The 19,873-nt window shown below is 33.4% G+C and overlaps 1 protein-coding gene across 5 annotated transcripts in view; it reads right to left on the bottom strand.

Moving 5' to 3' along the window:
- Positions 1–19,873, bottom strand: part of LOC102807147 (uncharacterized) — a 37,426-nt gene that overhangs the window by 6,485 nt on the left and 11,068 nt on the right. For 4 of the 5 annotated variants that reach the window (XR_014929712.1, XM_085500394.1, XM_085500395.1 and 1 more), the window contains exons 2-6: positions 15,485–15,571; positions 13,735–13,883; positions 4,907–4,976; positions 3,490–3,626; positions 2,852–2,986 (exon numbers count right to left, since the gene is read on the bottom strand). Coding sequence is in view for 4 of the 5 variants with exons in the window: in XM_085500394.1 (XP_085356520.1) it covers positions 2,852–2,986; positions 3,490–3,626; positions 4,907–4,976; positions 13,735–13,883; positions 15,485–15,571 (578 nt within the window). In the remaining variant the exon portion in view is untranslated. The remainder of the gene's footprint in view (positions 1–2,851; positions 2,987–3,489; positions 3,627–4,906; positions 4,977–13,734; positions 13,884–15,484; positions 15,572–19,873) is intronic. The other variant, XM_085500393.1, reaches the window with a different exon arrangement.

Raw genomic sequence — 19,873 nt, 5'->3', positions numbered from 1 at the left:
AATAATATTTACTACTAAATATACATGCATCTGGATTCAAGCAATACAACCTATTACAGCACTACATTTAATATTACATATAGTGTTGATAACTAAGCCAGTATTAAGTGAAGATTGATCTTATTATTGTTTACTTTAAGGCCATTATTAGATTCTGTCAATATATTAATTATGTCTCATTTGCATAATTTAAAGAATCCTTGATTGTATCCCAATATTTACTGTAGCATGTAAAATCAATAATATTAATAATTATATTGATTTTAATAATTTTTAAATGACAATGGACTTGGTGAAATGCTGAGTTTATGTGCAGAGTGTTAAATAATGGACATAAGTTGACTTTTGACACAGGCATAGTACAGCGCAATGAACTTGATTACAGACAATGTTCAATAGACCACATATATGTATTTTTTTGTTTGTTTATTTCCTGTGAATTTATATTCTAACTTAGCAATCAAATAGTTCAAAGTCCTTCATATATACTTGATTTATAAACTGCAGATTTGAGTCTACTGAAGTGCTTTAGAAATATTACATGATATACCAATTTAATAATAGCAAAATATATTAATATATAACCATAAACAATTTGTGCCATGTATAATTCATAAACTCATTCAAAATATTTGGAGAAATAGGCGAGCCAATCCAGAATCATTGTTATGAATATTAAAGTCAAGTTCCATTTGTCTGTCTGTGTGTGTGTCAAAACTGAAATGAGATACTTACCATAGGATGGACAGGTGACATGTACCAGCAAAACACCACAGTACACCCCCACCAACGTAGAAAGATACTGACACCAATTTAGGAAGTAGTAATTTGTATAATAACAGAGATTCATCATCTTCAACTTTAATATCCTCATATTATCAATTGTTTCAATAAAAAAAATTCTAAAAAAATTCTGATATTTGTATTTGTACAGTTGAGACTATAGTAAGCACCAGAGCAAAAAAAAAAAACATTTCTGGGCATTTTTTATTTGTATTGCAATTTTTAATGAATTATCATTTTTTCTGAACCTATGTCAAAACACTTTAAAAAAAAAAAAAAAGCTGCTACATATCTTTAACAACTGATGCTATGCTATGACCAAAAACACATTAATATCTTTTTCTGGGCTTAAGATAATGTTGATTGATGTTTAAATAGTTTGTAAGGACAGACGCTTAGATTATTTAAATGCGACATGCAGAGGAGGGTTTCATGGTCAACATTAATATGATTTTTTTATCGATGATCATCCAACATGACAACATTTAAAGTAACCTAGGGAGTAAATAAGTAATACATTGTGAGGCCAACTAGGGGACCTGCTCTTGCTTTTCTGCAATTAAATTCTGTATATAAAAACAAATATAAAGTAATATCTACACACTGAGGGCGCACTAATCATTTAGGATGTATGTTTGTGAAAGTGTCCAAGTTATGTTAATATGTTCAATAATAAAACGCAACAAAGATTGTGAGAAGTCATTTCAAAATCAATGTAATGGGCCATATATAATGGCAAAAGTCTACATGTGTATATATATGTATCAAATAGTAATACATTGTAATACTGTAATAGCAGATATGAAATAGTATTACAATGTAATATTCTATTGACAGATGTACACAATAGTAATACATTGTAATACTGTAATAGCATGTATGAAACAGTATTACAATGTAATATTTTGTAGACATATGTACACAATAGTAATACATTGTAATACTGTAATAGCATGTATGAAATAGTATTACAATGTAATATTTCGTAGACATATGCACACAATAGTAATACATTGTAATACATGTACTGTAATAGCAGGCATGAAATAGTATTACAATGTAATATTTTGTAGACAGATGTACACAATAGTAATACATTGTAATACTGTAAAAGCAGGTATGAAACAGTATTACAATGTAATATTCTATAGACAGATGCAACAATAGTAATACATTGTAATACTGTAAAAGCAGGTATGAAACAGTATTACAATGTAATATTCTATAGATATATGCACACAATAGTAATACATTGTAATACATGTACTGTAATAGCATGTATGAAATAGTATTACAATGTAATATTTTGTAGACAGATGTACACAATAGTAATACATTGTAATACTGTAATAGCATGTATGAAATAGTATTACAATGTAATATTTTGTAGACATATGTACACAATAGTAATACATTGTAATACTGTAATAGCATGTATGAAATAGTATTACAATGTAATATTTTGTAGACATATGTACACAATAGTAATACACTGTAATACTGTAATAGCAGGTATAAAATAGTATTACAATGTAATATTCTATAGACAGATGCAACAATAGTAATACATTGTAATACATGTACTGTAATAGCAGGTATGAAATATTATTACAATGTAATATTTTGTAGACATATGTACACAATAGTAATACATTGTAATACTGTAATAGCATGTATGAAATATTATTACAATGTAATATTTTGTAGACATATGTACACAATAGTAATACATTGTAATACTGTAAAAGCAGGTATGAAACAGTAATACAAGGTAATATTTTGTAGACAGATGCAACAATAGTAATACATTGTAATACTGTGAAGGTAGGTATGCATGTGTGTGAATGGTAAAAAAGGATAAAAGGAAGACACTTTTGAATGAGTTTCCCCACTGAGGGCTAATTTAACTCGAAAAGTTTGCATACTGGCTTGCAGTTTTACCTGACTTACTGCGACGTTGTTCTCTTATTGTACTTGATTTCATCCAATATCGATAATTATCGTCGTTAAGTTGCTGTTAATATATGATAATATAAATAATAACTGTATAACACTGTGATGTTCTTACCTTGATTTGTCACTATCTTCATTGGTATGTGATTGGTCGGCCTCCACAGCAGATGGGTATTCACACTCAGCCAGACTACTCTCACTCTCAGGTGGGGGCGAAGATTGACGGAAGCTTGAAGAACTATTTTCGCTACTGAAAATAATAAAATAAGTCGATAATTTTATGATCCAGCATCCAATAAATGCAATTAATGGTTTATGAATGTTTATATTTGAGTTATGTTTCTAACAGATGAGTTTTGAGTTACAGCGCTATGAGTTGGTTTTCTGCAAGAATAGGGGTGTATTTCTAGCTGTAGGAGTTTATTTGCTGGTTTCACAGTTTCCCGGTGTTCTGATGAGGTACCGAACATTTCTGTGGCAAAATCAACCCCTCTACAGACGAAATTGGGATGTTTTACACCGGAGCATGCAAGTTTCTAAGGTACAGTCCAACTCAAAACTTGTTTATTGTCACAGTATCAGTACTTTTACTGGTGTTGCCTTTCTAATATGGATTAACAACAGGAAAAGAATTTCCATACTAAATGCAACAATACACCATATTTCATTGTTCTGGACTAATGATGCAGCTGAGTGCCGTCTTCGGTTCACACAAATGTTTTGTCCAAGCTTTCCCAATTGCCTAAAACTCACCGTAACGATTTTAGCAATTGTTCATTTTCCTCTCTCAATGCCACAACTTCTTCGGTAAGACGACCAATTAATTTGTCTTTTTTCGCAACCTCATGCCTTAGATGGTAAACAGCATCTTCAAGACTCTCGCATAATGCCTAGCACAAATAATAACATTATAATTATGAATTACGATAGATTTATTAAATAGATGAATATAGAAAACATAAATATAGATGCATATCTGATTATCATGTAAAATTAAGCAAATCGATTAGCTAATTTGCATACTAATTAACTGTTTCCAATTGCTTATTCTGTATGAGAACAACTTATTTCTCATTTGGCTTGAAACTTGGTATTCGTAAACTGTGTATGTTTAAGTTGGATGTCTAACTCTAGTTTTTAATTAATCTGTCCATATTAATAAGCTAATTTGCATACTTATCAACTAATTTTATTATATTTTGGTTATACATTAACAGGTATCTCAAATTGATGGACACTTGGTACACTTGTTGCTGATGTAGTTTAATAATTGATAATTGTTTGGAATATCAATGTGTGCATTTCAATTAGGTGTACATGTATTTGCATAAATTACTGATTTTAGCATATTCTTTGTACATTTATTCAAATGGATTGTCCATGCTTGCTGTTTATATAGACAAACATTGAATTAGAGTTTATAATATTCTATGCATACTAATTAGCTAATTTGTATATTAATTAACCATTTCCATTTCTAACAGTTTGCTTGAAACTAAGAACATACAATTTGTTTGTGTAGATAAATGACGGACAATAATTTATAATAGCCTGCAGTTTAATTAGATAATTTTCAAATTAATTACATGTAACTGTAATCAGCTTTTTTTCAACTCAAGAAAAAAAAATATTCATAAAATCAGTTCACTTCTCTGGAGCACAAAATTCTTTCGGTTTGAATTAAAAAGCTTGTTTAATTTGAACATTTTTTTTGTATAGTAAACTATATTGAATTAGTTTCTGTATTACCCATGTAAATTGCAGTACATTAAACTTGCATTCATATTTTGTAGTATATGCAGAATACCTATTAATGATTATTGTGATCACCGTGATAAATGATAAAATCAGTTGCTATGACAACAAATCCTAAAATATTAGAGCACTGAAGCTAGCCTGTACTGAACACTGTGGTTCTAATCACCTTAAACTTTTATTGTTGGATGGATTCCAGGATTCTTAAGAAATGAACAAAATTCAAAGAAACTATTGACAAAGATTAGAGAAAGGTATTCTGCAGATCATACAAATGAGGAATGCAACTTTAAATTGTGTAGCCTGTCATCAAAATACGTTTCCATTATCCCATTGAGGTCATCTCAATATGTGTACATTGTTTATAATTGGAAAAATTCCAGGAAACCACAAAAGAAGACAGAGAGAGACTTACTCGACTTTCTTCCAAGCTGTCATGTGGTCCTGGTGGTTCGTCTAAACAAAAGAACTCTCGAACATATTTACTTTAAGAGAGAAAGAATTATGGATAGAAATTATTTGTCCGAAATTTTGGAAATATATTACATTATTATACATTACATTCATGATTGTCACATTGAACATGGTCACTTGCACCTCAGTCAATAATTTCCCTGGAACATTAACCCGAATATTGATTGCAACTTTGGTAACTATTTGCTTATTATACTTTTAAAGTTATAATTTCAATATGAGGTTATCATGAGAATACCACAAAGTATGTACAAAGGCATTACAGTGGTTGTATCAACCAATGTGTAGTGAATGGAGGTCAATGCAATCCAGTACTGCCCGAGTGCATATTTTGCGGTATTCTTGTGACATCTTATTCAATATTATACATTCTTTCCTGCTTGTAGTAATAGTTTAAAAAGAGATTATAGCCCAGAACGAAAAAAAAATGTTATGCGCTGTGCAAATGTGTTCAGTGATGAGTATTCCGTCACGCTTTAGTGCTTTCCGTGTCTACTGTAAACAAAGAAAAGTATGTGAATGCCTTTAAATCTTAGACCTACACTACTGGAGGGTCTACGCTTAAATGCATCAATGTTGGTCTAGTAGTGTACCCCATACGAGAGAAAATTTGATTCAATACGAAACAAAACATTTTAGAATAAGTGCTGATTTACGGAAGTGTAAATTCTATTGATTTCGGTGCTAGATGTTTTATAATATACATTTATATGTAAATTATTTTTTATTGCATGTTTATTATGTTTGTTGTTACTATCCCCAGGATATTGTTTTTAATTTGTGTGCACATGTGTGTTTATAAGTAAACATGGCAACTTCTGAAATGTGAGATGATTGCCCATAGCTGCGTTCAGCAGAATTAAAAATATGACAGTAATTGTAGAAAAGATTAGGAACAGGGTCTATAGCACCAAGAATCAAATGATTCCCAAGATTTTTCCAGACCTTTTCCCAAACTTTCTTGCATTTTTCCAAGAAATGTTGACCCTTAAATCAGGTTAACATCATCACTAAAGCTCATCAAAGTTCTGAGGATATAATAGTTCCCTGGTAAAAAACAGGCCTTTCTAAAATGAATTAATAACTACTGTAATGAAGTAATTTAAAGACTTTTCAAGGATTTTTTTATTGTAATCTCAAGACAACTCAAAGACTTTCCAGAACTAAAAAAATCCAAAAACTTTCAATGGTTTTTCTCAACGCTATGGACCATGAGGGATTAGAGAATATCAAAATACAAATGAATGGTGGGAAGTGTGATGAAATAACTACTTGTGAATAAAAAATATGGATGTTGTAGTTGGAAAGTGTGGTGAGATAGATCTTGTAATGCACTGCTTTTTACAACATCGTTTTATCTGGTACAATCTTACAAATGTTGACCCCAGTCGTGGTCAATTTACATATTTGTTGACGTGAAGCATGCCGCGATGACCGAGGCAATTTCATACTTTGTATGGGAGAAACAAGACTTAATTCTTTGAGCACCAAATATGTTTCCTGCTCAAAGAGGGAGGGGGGGGGGGGGGAGTTGTTAACATTTTCTGTAACTTTCACTGAATGAAATCTTTATTTTAAACCAAACAGTCAAAATGTGACACTGCTTCTAGCTTTTGATCAAAACAGTTGAAATTTTCGTCAAAACTACAAATGGAGTTATGGATGGTGCCTGAGATTGAATTTGCCACTCAGAGGGATGTATTAGTTTGCTTTATCCCGGATACCATGACGTTCAATGTTTAATTTTTTGGGAGTTTAATAACCAGCGAAATTTTTGTTTCCATTGGTTACAAGTCTCCCTTAAAATTTTTGCCAGTTTCCTAGTATATGCGTAAGCATCACAAGACCATGATTTAACTTGCATGTAATCCTGCCAGGGGTAGTAGTTGTTTATTGGAGGTGTGGCTATCCCACTGGAAATTCACAAATTTCAATGTCAATTTCATTCAAAGCATCAATATCGTTTGATCTGTAGTCATCCATCAATGAAAATTATGTTTTTGTGATATTTTACTATATATTTTATTTTACCGATATATTCAAAATGACACAACCAAAGCACGACCAAAAACACGACCAAACATAGCTGTCACTTTGATCAACTTTGAGATCACTGAACGAGCACTCCGCAACATAATTTATGTACGCTAGATCACAGTCCCTCAGGGACTGTGGCTAGATCAATAAATACGACTTATTTTGACCATAGACGCACTTCTGTCATTTACGTAAGTACTTGTACTTTTAATAAAGCAAATACAGTGAACACATTATTGATTCACTGGATTTTAATTTCGCTATTTTCGTTGGCAAGTAAAATTCGCTAGTTAAATTCACACAAACATGTACAATAACAATAGAGCTAATTGTTTCACTGTCAAGATAGTGAACTTGAAACTTGTGAAATTGCTCAAAACATCAAAGAAGTATCAAAGAAAGCTTAGAAAGAACTCCTGTGTGCTGAGAGTATTGGAGACACATTAAAAATTAATTCAAAATTACTTGAACTTGAGATGTTGATGGAAACGCAGAAAATTAATTATGCAAATAAGGTAACGAACAGATTTAAGTGTAAAACTAATAAGGTCTGCACAATGTACCAAGTTTCATTGAAATGTGATTAGAACCAAAAAAATATTAATTATTATGCTAATTAGAGAATTAATATGAACAGATTTTAACCCAAAATTAATCAGGCTGTCTATTGTCCTAGACCATTTATGTACCAAGTTTTATTCAAATGTGATGATCAATACTTGAGATATACAGTATTAATTAATTATGTTAATTAGGTGATTAAGAAGCATAAATATTTACCAAAAACTAATATGGTGTATAGTCCTAGGTTCATTGAAATGCGACAGGTACTCTTGAAAAGTTTCGGTGAAATCCAATGAGTGGTTTTTAGACATCAGTGCAACAGCCATAGAACAGCAAAAAATTAACTAATTATGAAAATTGGGTAATTAATAGGCACAATTATTTATCCCAAAATTAATCAGGTCTCTGCATAGTCCTAGAATATCTATGTCGCAAGTCTCATTGAAATGTGATGATTAGTACTTGAGATATCAGTGGAAAAGCCAAAAATTTATTAATCATTATGTAAATTAGGTAATTAATAATATTAACAGATTTTTACCCAAAACTAATCAAATCTGCGCATTAGTTCAGAGCATCCATGTGCCAAGTTTCATCAAAATCCAATGAGTGGTTCTTCAAATATCAGTGGAACAGTCTTGGAACAGTCTTGGAACAGCTAAAAATCAGCTAATTATCATGCAAATTTGGTAATTAATATTCATAGATTTTTACCAAAACCTAATCAGCTCTGCGCATTATCCCAGAGCATCTATGTACCAAGTTTCACCAAAATTTGATTAGTGGTTCTTGAGATAACGGTGGAACAAAAAAGTGACATACATACATACAGACAGGGTAACTGCAAAGACTCCCTTTTGTGCTTCGCACATGGGACTCAAAAATGAAATGCCAGTGAAAATAAATGATTTGCAGTACATGTACATTTTTGTAATTTTTTCTTTTAATTGCAAATCAAATATACATAATTTCATAATTGCTAAAGGTATTAATCAAAATTTTCAAAAAATGTGAAAAAAATTAGGCGTTTTTTTTTTTATTTTGTAAAAGGTGACAAAAGTAGGCGTTGACTGGATTAAAGTTGCATGTTTTGTGTTGCATGTTAATACCTACAATATGTGCCAAGTGTATTCTGAATTGTTTTGTTTACCATTGAATTCTAAATCCTAAAAGTGTATTTGTTCCATATTAATCACGGTAATGACAATGGCATATTTTTTAAGGTGGAACCATAATATCTATAATGGAACTAAAAATAGATAACTCATTGTCAAACTACCATTTCATGTATTCATTGTTATCATTCAGTGATTGAAAAACATTTATTTTTAAGGTCAAAAAAATGATTTAAAGTAAGGTTATTGGTTCAATAACGGTCAAATACGTGTTGTTGAATACTTCAAATGTTTGTTATTAATGAACTTGAATAAATTATAATAATTTATTTTACTTCTCATTTGAATATAATAGAGAATGATCTATCTGACACGTATAAATTCATCCTCATTATATGATTTGTTGTGGCTATAAAATTGATCCCATAAACCTGTTGATGATAGACAAGCAGACTGTATTGTGTAACTCACATGTTCAGCAGGTTTGAAGATTATAAATGATACTTGCTAAAATTGAGAACTTGATGAATATTGTGGTGCTCGGCCTGATTTTTTTTGTTTGCTAATTGCAAGTGCTGACACAGGGTGCTTTTTTTGGCAGAGAAAGCATAATCCATGTTTGTGACAACATAATAAGGCTGTGTGACCATCTTTCTATCATTATAACATGGTTATTCTGAATCTGATTGGATGAAGCAAGGTCTTGTATCTGGCACTAGAAGACCAATGATCCTGTATACATCCAAAACTGAACAAATGCTGAAAGTGTATTTGTTCCATATTAATCAGGGTATTTCAAGGTGGAACCATAATATCTATAATGCAACTTAAAATAGATTACTAATTGTCAGGTTACCATTTTATTTATTCATTGTTAATATTTACATAAATTTTTTAAGGTCAGAAAAATTATTTAAGGAAGGTTATTGGTTCAATAACGGTTAAATGTGTGTCATGACTAGTTCAAAAGTTGGATGTCTATGAACTTGAATAAATTATAATAATTTGAATATAAGGTTTAATCTGCAACTAAAATTTAGACACACATTTGTGCGGTATCAGTAATAAGCTGACAGGTTTGGTGTTTTCAGATATATTTCTATGACATTAATAACAATATACATTAACTTTTTTACCACAAGACTTCCTTGCCAAACTTTTTCTGCACTTTTTAGTCCCCGTTCAGACACAGTCTGAAAACGGGAACTTATGGATTGATCTATGTGCCTCCTTGTATCCGTTTGTCCATGCTTGCATTCGGACCTGTATTTAGACATGCCTAGACCGATTACATTCAAACTTCACACATGCATCATAATATACATTTACACATCAATTTGTTTTGCAATCTGATTCGAGAGGGTCGAATAGCAGCCATTTTTGTGATGACAAATCATCAAAATCAGGCATATCCCGGCTGTTTACAGATAGATTTTTTTCAATCTTGGTACATATATTAGACATTATGGGACCTTGATGCGGGTCATTTTGTTTTTCAGATAGGATTCAAAATGACCGACTAGTGGCCATTTTGTTCTAATAAATATGGTTCTAGTGCCATATCTCTGACATGCTTTGACTGATTATGTTCAAATTTTAAATATTCATGATACATTATGGCTCATAAATATACAGACATATCGGTTTGGCGTTCTGATTCAAAATGACCGGATGGTGGCCATTTTTGGTGCTAAAAATCATCAAAAATCAAGCATTTTTGGCATTCCAAAACCGGATCTCTGTCGTTTATGGATAGATTTCATTTAAACTAGGTACATACATTAGACATTATGCGACCCTGATGCACGTCATTTTGTTATTCAGATCTGATTCACAATGACCGACTAGTGGCCATTTTGTTTTAATGAATGTGGTTCTAGTGCCATATCTCTGACATGCTTTGACTGATTATGTTCAAATTTAAAATATTCATTATACATCATCGCATAGATATACAGATATATTAGTTTGGCGATCCGATTTAAATAGGCTGAATGGTGGCCATTTTGTTTTAATTAATGCTGTTCCAGAGTAATATCTCTCAATATGGACTAGTACTTGTAGTATATTACTTTAAAAAACTAACTTTAAATAACTAACGGGGACTGTGCCATGCATGGCTTGTTTTCTTATATTCTTTAATATTTCTGGAATAAGAAACAAAACAGAAAACAAAATTTGAGACAATTTTTAGTTTTTACTCAAAAGTTTTGGCTATATTTGTCCCAATCTGTTGGATAGTGAAGACGATAAACAGAATTATTTTGTGAAATTTGTGATGAAAAGAGGGAACTGGTGGTGAAAAGGTTAAAAGAGCAGATGGACCACGGTGAGGGAGGGTTCAAATTTTAAGTATAAAATAAACAACATATTTGGACCCACGTTCATATACATTGCTACTTAGCAACATGGTATCCAGATATCAAACATACAATGTTATTGCCGACTAATTCATACAAATATACTATATTTGCTCTAATAGTATCGCATGCCCTTGTAAATCACAGATTGTCTATGGTAAAAAAAAAAAACATTTTAATGATTCAGTTTTTAATGAATGTAATTTCTGCATTATTAGTACTCCTATTAGAAATATGTTCTATTAAAGAAAACATTCATTTTTCATAATAATCAAATAAAATACATATATTTTAAAATAACTATCATTGTTTCCAAAACTCCATGGACCAATATACTCAGGATTATCAATTTAGAAATATACACATTCATTTAAGCCAATAAACTTTTTTGTGAAATACTGTAGAATACTTTATTTTCGCTTGGAATTTATTTTCGCTATTTTCGCTGAAGGGATGATTCCGTGAAAATAAAATCCAGCAAATATATTTGTTTTCTTATATTTCACATTAAACTCATCAAAAATCAGTGAAAATAAATTCCAAGCAAAACGGCCAAAAAGCCTTTTCAGCGAAAATTAATTCCAGCGAAAATAAATTTCACAGTATATACGTCTGACATATCTATGAGTGCAATGTAACCGCTGTCCTATAAATGACCCCCAGTGTGACGCTGTCTATTGTCCTCTATTTACCATGAAATAACACATGATCTGACTATGAATGATATTGTTGTTTTCACTTTCAGTGATATTAACTCACACAGATTCAAATGCTTTAAACCCTTTCACCACTGGTTCCCTCTTTTCATCATAAATTCACAAAATAGTCCCGTTTATAGTCTGCACTTTCCTTCAGAAGATTGGGACAAAAATAGCCAATTTTTTAAAATAAAAACTGAAAATGTTTTCTGTTGGCTCCAAATTTATGGTTCAATTTCAGAAATATTGAAGAATATAAGAAAAAAGTGCAGACAAAATTTGAGCAAGAAGTCTGGTCATGAAAAGGTTAAACCTATCTCACATCCATCTTCATTACATGATCATAAATACATGTTTTGTTGTGGCCATCAAATTGATCCAATAAACCTGTTGGTGATAGACAAGCAGACTGTAAAACAAACTGAATTGTGTAACTCACATGTTCAGCAGGTTTGGAGATTATAGATAAAACTTGCCAAACTTGAGAACTAGACATTTTTTATGAATATTTTTGTGCAACGCAACAGTTACAGACATTGAATGTCACAGTTTTCTCTTCTGACTTTTTGTCAGTGCTGGCATAGAGTATGACACAGAAAGCATACTCCAGGTTGGTGATCATCTTCCTAACATTATGGATAGCTTCCTATCATTATGGATTGCCTGAAGCAAGGTCTTGGCTGTTCATAGTAATTGTGGTTATATGATCAACTGATCAAAACAGGGAAACCTGGTGCAAGTACTAATACAAATTATTAAAAAAAATAAAGATAATATTATTGGAATTTTGCAAGAAATTGGCGCGTTCATTGCTGCATAGCATTCAAACAAACATGTGACGTCTTCAATGCATCTCTCATTGCAACTCACTGAGTATGTGAAATAACAGTCAGAACCAAGTCGGCATGTGCAGACAAAACTCGGCAATAAAAAATTTGGACCGAAACTTGGCACATATCATGATTTGCTGCCTAAATGCTTGACACGAAACCAAAATCATATGCAGACTTTACGTAGTTGCTTTGTATTCTTGAACTTGTATTTTCCCTGTGTGATTTTTGTTCAATACTGTAGAATACTTTATTTTCGCTTGGAATTTATTTTCGCTGAAGGGATGATTAATTCCAGCGAAAATAAAGTATTCCACAGTAGTTGGGTATGCTGTTTTTACTTCATATCACTCACTGAAATGTACGCTAAAAATATACAGCAAATGGATATGATTTCAATAAAGTAATTATTATTAAATTGTACCATCTATTTGGATTGTCTGCCATTGACGAATGAAGGTGCGTTTTCGGCACAGACCATTTGGGTACTATGTGGATACCGATAATGTAAATGCAACTGCTGTAATCCCTCTGCACACACGATTACAAATTTTGGAACGTGTCAAGATTTCGTAACACGAATGTAGTAATGGATATTTAAATTTATTGAGACAGAAAGATTTTTGTAAAAATTTATCAATTTTACTGTCCAATTATGTAATAATCTATAGTGTCCATAAATCAAAATTAAACAACCTCGTGAATTTTAATCTGTTTATAGATGAAAGGTTGGTGACATCACTAGAAAGCTATTGTGTAAAAAGTCAACAATGTGATTCCCAGAATTCTGCCTTTATTATAAAGTGACAAACTTGCGTCTGTGGTTGAGTCATGTTTTAATGTGAACTAGTAGACAATTTGTTTACGTACACGCTTTTATTCAAGATTCTCTTCTAAATAGAGCTGAGTAGATACATTATACTATATTAGTGTACTGATTACACATGTTTTTTCATGAATTATGGTTTAACTAGCTGGAATACTGAAAGTGGGTTGTCACTTGGCTTACTCGGGGAAAAAGCATGCCAAAAACCACATGATAGAAAAGTGAAAACAAAATAACTGCCACACTACATCTAACAAGATTCTGTCCTCCATTAACTACCTCACTGTATATAATTGGTTCTTTTCTCAGGTTCCCTTCACTTCACTAACGGTAGCTTACCTTTTGACGATGTCTTTGTGTCCTGTGATATTATTGATGAAGGCCTGCAAACCCAGTTGTCGGTCTTCTAAGAAACTTGTATCAAAATTGTTGCCAAACCATTTCTTCGGAGGGAGTGCCAGTCGAAATGTTGGAAACAAGACCTTTAACTAAATTGACAAGGAAAGTATGTTAATATTTAACTGGTAACACCAGCCATACCAGGCCATAACTTTTGAAAATGAGTGGAGAGATAGCTCTGCAGTTAGTTACATATCTGATTAGTATGACCTCCAGGAGTCAAACAGGGTCAATTTTGTTATACCTGATTAGTATATGACCTTCAGAGGTCAAATGGGGTCAGTTTCTACATACTTGATTAGTAAGACTTCGGGGGTCAGATAGGGTCAATTTTTATATACCTGATTAGTAGGACCTTCAGGGGTCAGAAAGGGTCAATTTTTACTTACCTGATTAGTAGGACCTTCAGGGGTCAGACAGGGTCAGTTTTTACATACTTGATTAGTATGAACTTTAAAGGTCAGATAGGGTCAATTTTTACATACCTGATTAGTAGGACTTTCAGGGGTCAGATAGGGTCAATTTTTACTTACCTGATTAGTAGGACCTTCAGGGGTCAGATAGGGTTAATTTTTACATACTTGATTAGTATGACCTTCAGGGGTCAGATAGGGTCATTTTTTACATACCTGATTAGTAGGACCTTCAGGGGTCAGATAGGGTCAATTTTTACATACCTGATTAGTAGGACCTTCAGGGGTCAGATAGGGTCAATTTTTACATGCTTGATTAGTAGGACCTTCAGGGGTCAGATAGGATCAGTTTTTACATACTTGATTAGTAGGACCGTCAGGGGTCAGATAGGGTCAATTTTTACCGTCAGGAGTCAGATAGGATCAGTTTTTACATACTTGATTAGTAGGACCTTCAGAGGTCAGACAGGGTTAATTTTTACATACCTGATTAGTAGGACCGTCAGGGGTCAGATAGGATCAGTTTTTACATACTTGATTAGTAGGACCGTCAGGGGTCAGATAGGATCAGTTTTTACATACTTGATTAGTAGGACCTTCAGGGGTCAGATAGGGTCATTTTTTTACATACTTGATTAGTAGGACCTTCAGTGGTCAGATAAGGTAATTTTTTACATAGGTACCTGATTAGTAGGACCTTCAGGGGTCAGATAGGGTCAATTTTTTACATACTTGATTAGTAGGACCTTCAGTGGTCAGATAAGGTAATTTTTTACATAGGTACCTGATTAGTAGGACCTTCAGGGGTCAGATAGGGTCAGTTTTTACATACTTGATTAGTATGAACTTCAGAGGTCAGACAGGGTTAATTTTTACATACTTGATTACTAGGACCTTCAGGGGTCAGATAGGGTCAATTTTTTACATACCTGATTAGTAGGACCTTCAGTGGTCAGATAGGGTAATTTTTTACATACCTGATTAGTAGGACCTTCAGGGGTCAGATAGGGTCATTTTTTTACATACTTGATTAGTAGGACCTTCAGTGGTCAGATAAGGTAATTTTTTACATAGGTACCTGATTAGTAGGACCTTCAGGGGTCAGATAGGGTCAATTTTTTACATACTTGATTAGTAGGACCTTCAGTGGTCAGATAAGGTAATTTTTTACATAGGTACCTGATTAGTAGGACCTTCAGGGGTCAGATAGGGTCAATTTTTTTACATACTTGATTAGTAGGACCTTCAGTGGTCAGACGGGGTCAATTTTTACATACCTGTTCATTGATTCTAACAAAATCTGTATATCTTCTGAAAACAAACCAGTTGTCATTCGGCCCACGATTAACGAGTAGTTTGAATACCTAGAAATACAAATAAATTATAATTAAATAACACACAAGTTATGCAGTATGGTGGCACTTTTTCATTTTTAGCCTATATTTCAGCATACCCTACCATTAAACAAAAATCACATAGGTAAAATACAATTTCATGAATACAAAGCAACTATGTAAAATCTGTATTTAAGCTGTAATACTAATAGAAATTGCACCCATTCTTTTTGAACAATTGAAAACCAAAAGTTCATGCGTAGATGCTCTAATAGAAGCCACATCCCAACTGTTTGCATTGTACCATTTTTATCAGAAGCTGCACCTTCTAATGCAGATTTTACAAACCAAAATTAATTTAAATCTGTGATTGTGTTACACTATTGATGTTCACTTTCACAATAAAATATCATCAAAAGATTGTGCATAATTAACAGTATGAATTAAACGGTATAAAATTAAATAAAAATAAACGGTATTAATTATGAGTGTTTTATAAACTAAATCCTATACAAGTATGGGGATATGTGGCAACGAATTGTGGAGAAAGTGTGATGTTGATTGTGGCTGAACTTCAAACAGTTTGATATGCATTACTTATCATTTGCATAAAGCGTGAGTACCTATGGAAGGAGATTGGAATGCAGCTACATAGTTCTACAAAGATGCTCTTTTTAAGATTAAGTTAAGAAGATGCAAATTTCTATCAGTTTCCTGCAGATTATTTTTCCAATATGCAGACTTGCAGATATTTTGAATGTGCTAATGGCGACACTTGTCATTCTGATATACAACTAATCACCTCCATGGAAACTCTCCATCTAACTTAAATTCACACAAGTTTGTTCACGAAGCTCTCTCATGTGTAACAATAATAAAAATTATCTTAAAGGGCGACAGTCGTCGTGCCGCGTCCTGTTTGATATGGGACTCATAGCGACGTATACATTGCGTGAGTGTGGACTGGGTTTACTTTTCCTTTAAGAATTGGGTAAGAGTTTATTAATGATAATGGAGGAGGCATTAGAATGTGTTAAGGGCATCACAACATAAGTAAAATCTGTGACATTATAGAGTGTAAAATGGCATTAATGTTGATTGTTACAAAACTTTTCTGAATGATAATTATTTAAGTTATTATCAAAAATGCAGGTACTCAAAATACTCCAGCACATTATGAAGTTGTCAGTGACAGTGAAATCAATCATAACAATGATGTAAAGCCAGACTTACCAAAGTAACGTAAAGAACGAGTAATGGCGATCAAAAATTTAAGGATGAGAGGACAATGAACATTAGTGTCATGAAGAAAGACTGGAAGGTGATCCAGAAGAAGTGAGAAAGAATAAACAGAGTTTGAGAGCAATATTAAGTAAACAATTCTCACTCATGCGGCCTTCAGGGCATGTACGAACAAATATTTGGCAGCCAGACAGAATGCGCTTGATATTTATTGTCTAAAAACTGTGAATGTCCATGGAAACCAGACGCTTAATTATAGAGGATTCAGTTAAAAGTATTACATTAGGACTTTCTTGCATGAGTAAACCTGGATGAAAACAATCTAATCGGCTTATAGCCCCCATGAATAATTAAAACATGCATTCAACATTCGCCGTCCCTAAACGAATATTTACATGTGTACAGTAATTGAAAACAGTATTAACACCACCCCCCCCCTCCCACGGGTGGCTTTAGGTCTCACGCGTTTACAAGCTGCTGACCCATGAATGATCACGTGGTGTTTACAATCATAAACACACTAACTCATATGATTACTTAGATACCTCTCTCAACTAATGCCAGGGTACAAGGCTAGTAATATCTTATTACCCATTAATATTCAGTTTGAAATCTACACTACCCCAGACCATTCGTCCCGGTGTTATCGCTATCGCCACACGAGACTCCAGCTTGTCTCCTGTACAATTTGACTGCGCACATCCAGAAAGTAGATGTAGCTGTGATTGGTGGAATACTAATGAGTTGAGTGTCAATCAAACGCCCACGCTATCTTTAGTAAACAAAGTCACGTGACACGCGCCATTTTAGTTTTGATTAGTTCATCGGAGTGTCGGTGCTCGCCATCCATAAATCAAATCAAAATGATTTCTAAGGAAATTGTCGCGTCAGCAGTGGACAGTGTATGTATTTCTTCGGTGTACTGATGCACGAATGCACCGTGACACCGTGTTTCTCGGGTGTCGCCATCGCTGAAAATGCCGCCGGCGCAATTTTTCACCCAACTCGCGATTCTGTTTTGCAACATTTTATCAATATTCCCTTTGACAAAATCGCCGACAAAATCACCGCTTTGCTGATCTTTTGTTCTATAATTCTTAATGCAAACACCGACCCTAGTAGTAATTAGTAACGTGGCCTAGTACATATGAACGGTCGTCATTGCAAATCGAACATCCTTTTGAAATTTGGACGTCGGGCAGGCGATTTCAAGGCACCGCACTTAAATATTAGCAACATATTTTTCTGAGCGGTTGTTTATTCTCTTTCAAACGAGACATAAATGTGACGACAGTCGATCCCTTATCCACCGCTAAGAATGCCGCAATGTTTCGTTCGTTTTGCAACATGCCACAAATCGTCGAAAAAAAGACCACTTCGACGGAAGCTTGCGTAATAAGGGGGTTAAAACAAGAAAACAAATGCCATGTTTAATACATATCGACCTGTTTTACTTGCGAAAGATAACGGAACATGAACTCGTTTTGTGCGACTTCGGAACCCGAAGGAACACACCAACAACGTTGAATTTACCCGCTATCTTCCAAATATGGTATATTAATTTATTCAGTTGTTTATTTAGAGTGACATCCGCGGTCGAATGCGATTGGCTATCAATGTCAGTGCAAAGGTCATATGAATATTAAAATTAAGTGGGCGGAAGGAAAATTGTATAGGAGACAAGCTGGAGTCTCGTGTGGCGATAGCGATAACACCGGGACGAATGGTCTGGGGTAAATCTACACAGGAAAGATTCTCAATAAATCATGTTATCTGAAGATGATTGATTGACAATGCTTTTGTTGATGTCATCAACAAATTTATTGCCGACGCCCCCCTCCCCATAATATCTTGCCATTAGTGAGTGAGCTATAAGAAGAGAACTGGATAGATTCTTATAGTTATCTTATGAAATAGAGGACTGAATTCTGCATTGTATTCTGCTTTCACACAACAATCACAAAATGCATGTTATTGTTAAATCTGTATTAGAAGCCGCGGTTTCTATTAAAATAGTACAATGCAACAGAGGGGATGCGATTTCTATGAGAGCATCTCCCGTTTCACATTTGTGGAGATTCAAGGGTACTACTTGTATAAGCACATTTTTGTGAAGATATATTTTCAAAACAAGTTTAACTTCAAAATGTTGACATAGTAAACTAGCACACAACAGGATGTTTAATAGCCATCACTTGTGTATTGGCCAGCTGAACACATTAACACCATCGGCCAAGGCCATATTCACATGTACTGCCATAGATGTGTTCAAATTAGTTCTGGATGTATGCAGTGTTTGGTTGACCCAGTTCTTAATGCCTGGGAGCTTTGTTAACATTTTCCAAGCTGTGACAAACTCTGACACTGTGGTCATTTTTTATCATCGTTTTGAATACAGTATAGAGACCCTGCCAGCTGCAGGGATATAATAACAGGAAGCTGGGCGTTAAAGAGAGAACACAGACAACAAATTTAATGAAAGCTACTCCAGGGCATACACCCAATTCATTGTTCATGATTTCTTTCCTCCAATACTGACCAAAACAACTAATAAATGGCTATTCATATAGTATTGTATGGTGCTGAATGCCAATGCGTCAGACTAAACAGAAAATACATACAGGTATACACAATCCACTTAAATAAAACAGTTCATTCTTAGAGTCTATTCTTTTTTCTTTGAAAAGAGATCAGTTTCAAAAGGGTTGCTTTTCTTACTGGTTTTTTCTAGGATGGTTTAATTCTAAGTTTTAAATCCGAATTTTGTGAAATTCATATACTACATTATAAGCAGCTATCATAAATTAATAAATAAATTTGAAGTTTTGTCAACTACAGGACCAATATTCACAAATGTGCAAGTCAAAACCAAATTTGTTAACAGTGAACATTTCACAGGAATTCTAGGGAGTCACAGTCACTGGCGTCCTAGAAAATCACAGTAACTTTCACTGGCATCCTAGGGAGTCAAAGTGACAGATTGGTGACTCACAAAGCTCTTTTCTCATGAACATTCATCCCTCATCAAATCATGAAAATTTAACAATTCTAGAAAAATAGTGATGAACATTTTTCTGGGGTTATAAAGTC

The sequence above is a fragment of the Saccoglossus kowalevskii genome, chromosome 6, assembly GCF_978046115.1.
Source record: "Saccoglossus kowalevskii chromosome 6, keSacKowa6.1, whole genome shotgun sequence".
NCBI classification, from domain to species: Eukaryota; Metazoa; Hemichordata; class Enteropneusta; family Harrimaniidae; genus Saccoglossus; species Saccoglossus kowalevskii.
The sequence above is the reverse complement of the archived record's forward strand: the minus strand, read 5'-3'. Positions and strand labels throughout refer to the sequence as shown.